General features: G+C 43.0%; 1 protein-coding gene across 3 annotated transcripts in view; it reads left to right on the plus strand.

Annotated features, from left to right (window-relative positions):
- pkd1b (polycystic kidney disease 1b) overlaps positions 1 to 8,654 on the plus strand; it is a 34,968-nt gene that overhangs the window by 16,768 nt on the left and 9,546 nt on the right. For all 3 annotated transcript variants that reach the window (XR_007570906.1, XM_050059544.1, XM_050059545.1), the window contains exons 21-34: positions 1,103 to 1,256; positions 1,348 to 1,603; positions 1,744 to 1,939; positions 2,067 to 2,234; positions 2,749 to 2,889; positions 2,994 to 3,204; positions 3,575 to 3,698; positions 4,957 to 5,100; positions 5,195 to 5,624; positions 6,632 to 6,746; positions 6,827 to 7,041; positions 7,295 to 7,497; positions 7,582 to 7,779; positions 7,872 to 8,026. Coding sequence is in view for 2 of the 3 variants with exons in the window: in XM_050059544.1 (XP_049915501.1) it covers positions 1,103 to 1,256; positions 1,348 to 1,603; positions 1,744 to 1,939; positions 2,067 to 2,234; positions 2,749 to 2,889; positions 2,994 to 3,204; positions 3,575 to 3,698; positions 4,957 to 5,100; positions 5,195 to 5,624; positions 6,632 to 6,746; positions 6,827 to 7,041; positions 7,295 to 7,497; positions 7,582 to 7,779; positions 7,872 to 8,026 (2,710 nt within the window). In the remaining variant the exon portion in view is untranslated. The remainder of the gene's footprint in view (positions 1 to 1,102; positions 1,257 to 1,347; positions 1,604 to 1,743; positions 1,940 to 2,066; positions 2,235 to 2,748; positions 2,890 to 2,993; positions 3,205 to 3,574; positions 3,699 to 4,956; positions 5,101 to 5,194; positions 5,625 to 6,631; positions 6,747 to 6,826; positions 7,042 to 7,294; positions 7,498 to 7,581; positions 7,780 to 7,871; positions 8,027 to 8,654) is intronic.

Consider the following 8,654-nt stretch of genomic DNA (forward strand, 5'->3'; position numbering starts at 1 on the left):
ATATTATTATGTGGCAGATACGTTGAAACTACATTTCAACATTGCTGTGGTTAACGTGTGGTTCAGTTTGTAGACAAAAAACACTTGGTTATGGTTAGGAATGGATCATGTTTTGATTAAAAAACACCTGGTTTTGGGGGCACAAACAGTCCTGGCAGGAAAAGCAGGAAAAACACCCCTTTTTGTTCCCAGCAGGAAACACAACAATGTTTCTGTAAATAACGACTGTTTTTCTTGGCACTATCCTGGCTAGAAAAGCAGTGATGCTTCAATAAAAAACAACCACTTTTCATGGCATTATCCCGGCAGGAAATGCAGTGAAGTTTCTGTAAATAACAACTGCTTTACTTGGCACTATCCAGGCAGGAAACACAGCAATGTTGCTGTAAAAAAACAGTTGCTGTTTGTGCTGCTATGCCAGCAGGAAACGCAGTGAGGTTTCTGTTAAAAAACAGCCTCTTTTCATGGCACTATCATGGCTGGAAAAGCAGTAGTGGGTTGCTACAAAGCACTCACGCTTGGCGCCTAAAAAGCCACTACAAACACAGCAATGACTCTAAATCACAATCGGATTTGTTGTTTGTTGGTCTCAAACAGTGGTCTGCAGCTTGGCAGGTGTCTCACTTTGTCAAACCATCCACCATCCCCTCCACCTCCCGATAATACAGTCAACTCATATACTATGTCATGTTAGAATAATTGATATGACATGTATGAAATGTACAAATGTATTTGTGGTTTGCAGAAACTTACATTCCAACATTTTCTTCTGGCAATTAGGTTGACAGTTGAGTTTAAAATATTTTAGTGCAGTCCCGTACATCATCTTAAACAAGGTAATAACCAACAGACTTTACATTCATGTATGAATACATTTTCATGACTTAATGTCAGTGGCTGTGACAGTTTCTTGGAAGATGTGGTATACACATGACATTTCAGGATGTCTGAAATCATCTGTTAAGCAATGAGAGGGAACTATCTTTAATGTCGATCATGCAGCGCCTACATGATTATTAATTAACCTTACTGTATATCTGTGAGTTCATGCATGAATTATAAATTAGGAAGGCTGTTTTCAAACTGCATTATGCATATCTAGGAGCTACTCCAGTGAGTCTGGGACATGTCAAGATAGAAGTGAGTTCTACGGTGCCAGGGACTAATGCATCCCAGGATTCCCTAGTGAGAGAGTGGGCTCTCACCCTCTCTGCTCCGACCACCTCCACAGAGGAAACCATATTTCTGTCTCCACTGTGAGTCACGCTCTTTTCTGTAACTCAGTGCTCTGTCCGACTGCTCATTTAGCTGAGTAAAGAAGAATGACTGAATTTTCTTCCTCGACAGTTTGGACCGGACAGATAAACCTCTCTCCGTCAACCTGACCTCGTCTTTGGTCGACGGCGGTCCTGTCCATGTGTCAGTGTGTGTGTTCAGCTCTCTGTGCCAGTACTACAGTGTGAAGGAGAGGCGTTGGAGCAGTGAGGGACTACAGCCACTGGAGGGCAGCACACTCCATGCAGCACACTGTCTCACCCAGCACCTCACCATGTTTGGGGCCAGTTTGTTTGTTCACCCTGGGGTCGTTGTTCTGTTGCCACCGGTATGTGAGAACACAAAGAATTACATCTGTTATTTTGTGCATATATTCTGAATTCCCCAAATGCAAAGTCAGGATTAGTGAGAGGATAGTCATCAACAGGCTTTTACCCCTCTGCCTTCATCTGTGTCTTATCTGTGCAGCCAGGCGGTCCCATGCGTAACATGGTGGTGGGGATCGTGTGTGCTGTCCTGGTTCTGATTCACCTGCTGGTGGGACTCATTGCCCATAAACTGGACCATTTGGACAGCTTAAGACTGAGCCAGGTCCCTCTGTGTGGCAGACCAGGGCTGTACCACTACAGAGTGCTGGTCAAGACCGGCTGGAGGCGGGGAGCAGGTCAGCCAAGGACAAGTCAATACCATGTAGAAATGAAAAATGAAGACAAAAATATAAGTAATGAAAGCATTTTCATGTTTGAATTTATGAAATTATATATGATGGAAATGATTAATGCGCCCATCAGGTACCACAGCACATGTTGGCATCAGCCTGTATGGAGTGAACAAGAGTGGCTCTCGCCATCTGCAGAGGGATGGAGCATTTCAGCGTGGTAGTCTGGACCAGTTTCACCTGGAGACGGATGAAAACCTGGGAGAAGTTTGGAAAATTCGAATCTGGCATGATAACACAGGTGCATGGGAATATATAAATAAATAATTGGTTTTGTTTCAACTCTTTTTTTTTACCATATAATCTCCTATGGGATCAATACCAAATAAAATCAATTAATGTAGGACATTTTGAGTCAATCCCAAATCTTTGGTTAATTTTTCCAAATAAAGATAAAAATTTAAAGAGGCGGTTCACCGTAAAACCAAAAATACATATTTTTCCTCTTACCTGTGGTGCTCTCCATCAATCTAGATTGTTTTGGTGTGAGTTGCCAATTGTTGGAGATATCAGCTGTAGAGATATCTGCCTTCTCTCCAATATATGGGAACTTAATGGCACTCGGCTTGTGGTGCTCAAAGCACCAAAAAAATACATTTAAAAACCTCAACAGCAATGTCTCTTTCCAGATATCATTACCTGGTTACCCAAGATAATCCACAGACCTTGTTGTGAGCAGTTTCATGCAAGAGATACTGTAAGTAATCTGACTGACTGGATGTAAATGTAGATGAGTATCTTATATGTAAATGTAGGTCTGGACCCATCCTGGTACGTTCAGCATGTGGTGGTTTGGGACCCTCAGACAGACCACATGTTCTTCTTCCTGCTTGAGGACTGGCTCTCTGTGGAGAATCACAAGAACGGCTCAGTGGAGAAGGAAGTTCTTGCGTCATGTAAGTTCATACACTTACTTTCAACTGTCAGCGTACTTCATGCACATCCACTTTTTGTTGTTAATGAATTAGCTGTGAGGTGTGTTTTTCTGACAACTCCCCAGGTCCAGAGGAACTTTCTCTGTTCCGACGGGTCTTCACCTCCCAGCTGACGTTTGGGATGGTTGAGCACCACCTGTGGCTGTCACTGTGGCAACGCCCTGCTCACAGCCGTTTCACCAGGGGTCAGAGGGTTACATGCAGTGCTCTCATGCTGCACCTCTACCTGGCACTGGGGGCTCTGTGGTATGGAGCTGTTGGCACAGAGGGGCACAGGTAGGGTGGGTTATAGGCCCAAATCATTTCATGATAATGAAAAAAATACTGCAGCAACAGTCAGATAATGTAGAAATTGTGAAATTACTGCATTTTTTAGTGTTTTTTTTGTGTGTGTTTTTTTCCCCAAATGATTCAATAACATTTCAACAAAGATACACTCCTTTTAATTACTTATTTATTAAAAATGAAATACTGGTTAAGGTAATATAATATCGATAATACAATGTGGTGTTTTATTTTGTGTTCTTTTTGTTATTGTTTCAGTCATTTCATCGTATTAAATTTGAGATTTTCCAGATATAAACCAGTCTGTCAGAGTTCTGAAGAGTTGACAGGATTAAATTGATTTGTGTGTCTTTGCCACAAGTGGACCAATCTCAGCGCAGCTGCTGGTTAACGTGGAGGCGGTTGCCGTAGGAATGACTGTTGCGTTACTGGTGTTTCCTCTCCAGTGTTTACTTTGTTTCCTCTTCAGAAAAGCCCGCAGTCAGGTAACTTAAAACAACTTGAAGCTACTTTATTTTCATTATACTGCTGACAGAAACCCTGTCCCCATATAACTCAAATCAGTTTCATATGACATGCTGACATGTTGATGTATTATTTAAAGGAATACTTCACCTCCAAATGACTGCTTGTATATTAGTTACTCAGCCCATGTTATGTTGACATGTGAAGAAGAGTTTGTTTTTCTTACATGCCTCTATGGTGAATGAAGAATCTAAAAATGGAGAAAATTCTCGATGAATTAAAGTCATAAGGGTCCGTGTTTAACAACAGCAAAACTATATGAAACATTCTTTTACAAAGTCTGACATAACTTGTGCAGTATAATCCAAGTCTCATTTATCTAGTTGTATCCTCAGTACTTCCCACAGAAAGCCATTTCTGACGTGAAAGTGTATGGAGAGTAAGATGTAATCTATGCTCTCTTCAAAGCCAGACTTCATTGACAAAAACAGTAATTTTACCTCGCCGAACACAGGAGCTTCTGGTCTACCACTGCCTCGACCCATCAGTTTGCTTGTCTTATTGTGTGACTTTGGCTTAGTTTTGATTCAGCAAAGTAACACAATAACACAATCAAACTAACTGATCAAGGCAGTGTTAGACCAGCAGCTTCCATGTTCAGTGAGGTAAAATTACTGTTTTTGTCAGTGTAGTCTGACTGTGAGAGAGCATAGATGAGTTTCACTTTATGTTCAAATTCCTGTTGGAAAGGTCTTGCGGTGTGGGAAGTACTGAGCACACGACTAGATAAATGAGACTTGGATGATACTGCACAAGTTGTGTGGGACTTTGTAAACAGATGTTTTGATATGATTTTGATGTTGTTAAAGTGGACCTCAATTTTCAATTCTCAATTTTTGAATTCTTTGTTCACCATTGAGGCCTGCACGAGAATTGAAGTTTTCTTCATGAATTTACCATAACATGGAGTGTGTAATTGATATGTAGATGGTCATTTTGGGATTTGAAATATTCCTTTGAAAGGGTGTGCAGATGGAGTTTTAAGAGGGTTTGTTCTTGTCTGCTCTTACGCGTGCCTCCAGTGTGCTGCTGATTAGAGGTCATTACAGTGATTTGTTAGATGTGCCTCCAAGCTTTATTTGCCGAACAGTCTAATCTCAATGTGGAAACAATAACAATGAGAGTTTCCACCTTTGTGCAAATGTACACTCAGAAATGTTCAGGCAGCAGTTTACCTGTGTGTGTGTGTGTGTGTGTGTGTTTGTGTGTGTAACCCAGGTAACCGTGGACATGTCAGTTCCTCCCTCTCCTGTTTGTCACTCTGTGGAGATGGACGTCTACCTCGGCCAATCTGAGTTCTCTGGCCCTTCCTTCCTGTCTCTCCCAGACTCCTCCGGACCAGTCCGGGACAGTCCCTCATCTGTGAGCACACACATACATACACATACACATGCACGCACACAAACCATTAATTACTATTCTTCTTAATTGCTAAATGTTCCTCTGGTTTCTGCAGTTACTGGACAGCAAAGCGTTTGACTCCAGTATTCTGGACTTTTGGGCTGCGTCTGGCTTGGCGCCCAGGACAGACAGACCATATCAAGAGGAGGGCATAGGGACATGGCCATCCTGCGATAGCCTCCTCAATCTACCTATAGGCCTCACCAAGACAACTCCAGCCCCCAACCTCTGCAAGGCTTCTCCTACTCTGGGCCCTACGCGCCAGCTGAGGAGAAAAAAGGCCCTGATGCAGCTCCGCCTGGCCTCACCCTCCTCCACTGACTCACCCTCTGCTCTTTCCTCTCCCTTTTGCACCTATCCCCTTTCAAGAGACATTTCCAGTTCTCATCAGTCCCCTGCTTCACTTGACAAAATGGTCTCCACCATGAACACCAACTTAGTGCAAGCTAATAAGCACAATCTGACTACGCTTCTGACTCTGTCTGGTGAGAAACTGATGGCATTAACTCAGAAATACTTAATTTATAAATCATGTAGATAGGGCTACATGATATCCAAAAATTATTTCAACAGATATTGCAATTGCAGTGTTAGGTGCAATTTTAGTGGGAACAGCCATTTGAGTTTTCTTTTCAATGACAAAAATACACTCTGTACCAAACAAGCATGTTCCCTTATGCCTGAGATATAACTTGTAGGCCAGGGCATCTCTGTAGCACCACTATGCTTCATTCAATAATTGATGTTGTGACACATTTTATCATTATCAAAAAAAAATTGCAGCTCTTGCAATTTGGATATTGCACTTGGTCATATGGCGATTTGATTTGATTAATTGTGCAGCCCTACATGTAGGCTATCTGAAAGTCTTTTGTCCCCAGCCATGAATTTCTATGTTGTCATGTCACAGTGAGTAGTGTATGGTTTCATCGAAACACAATAATCACCTGAAGCAGAAGTAGGTTTGATGAAAATGTACTGAAATTACAGCACTGCAATGCAAAAGACAAAATCCCACATTGCATACAACTAATAACAGTCCAACAGTAGAGTGGATCCTTAGAAATATGGATAGATACAGTGTGTTAAAGGATTACTGCACCCCCCAATGATCATTTGTAAGTCACTTACTCACCCAGTGTTACATTGAACGTGTGAGGAAAACTGAATGAAGATTCCAAAAATGTGTTTGGGAATAATTGAATATAGGACTTGATAAATGAGACTTGGATTACACTGCACGAGTTATGTGACAGTTTGGAAATAGATGTTTTGATAAAGTTTTCCTGTTGTTTAACACAAACCACTAGACTTCGTCAAGAATTTTCTTGGTTTTTGGATTCTTCGTTCAGCATGGATCATTCATCAGTTTTCTCTCTAAATTCAGGAAAACATGGGGTGAGTAATTGATGGTCATGGTCAGAAATGGTCATTTGGATGATGAAATATTCCTTTAACTTGTCTGATTGTGTTTTTTTGTGCTCAACACCAGAGGAGGATCTGCTGATGTCTATAGCAGCAGCAGCAGAGGACACAGCAGATATAACTAACAGCAACTCAGACAGCGGCCGGGATTCCCCTCGAACCACCTCCTCGCTCTCAACCACGTAAGGATCACATCTGTAAACTATGCGCAAGCAATTTCATGCAGCTCTGTGTTGCTTGTAATATTCTATTTTACTTTTAGCCGGAGCACCTCCTGCAGCAGCTGGTCAGAGCAGAGTGTGGAGAAGTCTCTGTACGGTGCAGAGATCCACAGGCTCAATCCACAGTCCTGTCCCTCCCTGTATGGGACAAGACTCTACAAATGTCCGTCTGTGCTTTCTGTAGACTCTGTGGCCAGCACCTTCCTGCCGACCCCTTCTCCTGACTCCACACGCTCCTCCTCCACCACACGCATAGGTACTAAACCAGTGGTTCTCAACTTTTATGTCACATGCAACCCCATTTTACAGCCCTTTTGGATGAACACTGCAATCTTTTCCATGTGTTCCCCTGGCAACTGCATAATAAGTAACCCCCATTTGGGAACCGCTGTACTAGACTATGGGATAGAAACACTCAGTGAATAACCAATCAGTATCTTTTTATTCTTATCTGGTGATCTGGTGTGAACAGTGTTTGAGATATCTGTTGTTCTATTCCCCAAACCCAGGCGTTGCTCGAGGTCAGCCCAGCTGGCTGCTCCCTCCCTGGGCACTGTGTGTGATTTACCCCCTGGTGGCTGTGCTGCTAGGGGCATGCCTGGCCGTGGTGGGACTCTACGGCAGCTTCCTGTCCAGAACAGTAGTCCTCATGTGGCTGGTATCAGCTCTCTCTGCTTTTCTAACCTCTGCTCTGCTGCTGGAACCTCTCAAGGTCAGTTCAAACAGGTCATCTAATTAACTCTTCGATCTTTGGTGGATAATTCCTTTCAGCTAAATCTCTGCCTTCCCTGCTCAGGTGTGTGTGCAGGCCTTGATCTGCACGGCACTGTGGAGGCCTGTGGATCCAGAGGTGGAGGACCAGCTGGTTCAGGAGACCACTGTGGTGAGGGGATTCGGAGAGCATGGCGGGAAGGTCCGGCCGCCGTGTGGCTACGGGCTGCTGCAGGCTAAAGAGGAGGCCCGCAAAGTCCGAGCACTACGTTCACTAATGAGGGTAAGAATAAAACACAACTTTCAAATTCAGTGAAAATTTGTCTCCAGAAGAATCGAGCTTTTTGTTTAACATCCTCTGCATGTTTTCTATAGCACTGTGTCTGCCAGCTGTTATTTCTGTTGCTGGTGCTGATGGTGAACTACCAGGACAGCGTAGAGCAGAGGCAAGGCAGGCTGCTGCACTCCACTGTCAGGCGCCATCTTCATAGAGCACCCTTGGGAGTCCCTAACCTCACCTCACTCAGGAGGTAAGGCCAACATTCAGCATACCATACCATAGAAAACCTTGACAACAGGACTCTGCTTCCTCTACTAGACATATTAAGACGACATGCTTTGATGAAGGAGGCTTTCACATCAAGGACCTGGGCCCAGATCTGAGAACACTTCACTCCAAAGTCTAGTTTGTTTGATTAGCTTCAACACTGTGTATCATATCCAAGCTCAGTTTGACGATCTGTGCCCAGGTCCATTTGAAAAGGTGATATTGAGTACGGTTCATGTGTACTCAGATACTGCTCACATTAGATGTAAATACCAACTTACCAAAAGTCGACTATTAATTAACACAAGTAGCAGTCGGTGAATAGATTTGCAAATGCATTTCTCAATGCCACCGATCTTCTCTGAAATCTGCATATGAAAGTAGGAAGGCAGGTGAGAGGGTCGTTCTTGACATTATCTCTAAAATATAACAAACTAGGCCATACCCATTGAGTGCACAGTTGCCCACGTACAGTTTCACATGGTGTGTGTTTGCGATACAGGTCATAGGAAATTGCAGATTAAATAGTCAACTGAACCCATTAAGAAGAGCAATGTATTCAGACAGAGTTTTTGTGAATTTGATAGTACGATTGCTTTATTGAAAGTACA

The sequence above is a fragment of the Epinephelus moara genome, chromosome 13 (assembly GCF_006386435.1).
Source record: "Epinephelus moara isolate mb chromosome 13, YSFRI_EMoa_1.0, whole genome shotgun sequence".
NCBI lineage: Eukaryota > Metazoa > Chordata > Actinopteri > Perciformes > Serranidae > Epinephelus > Epinephelus moara.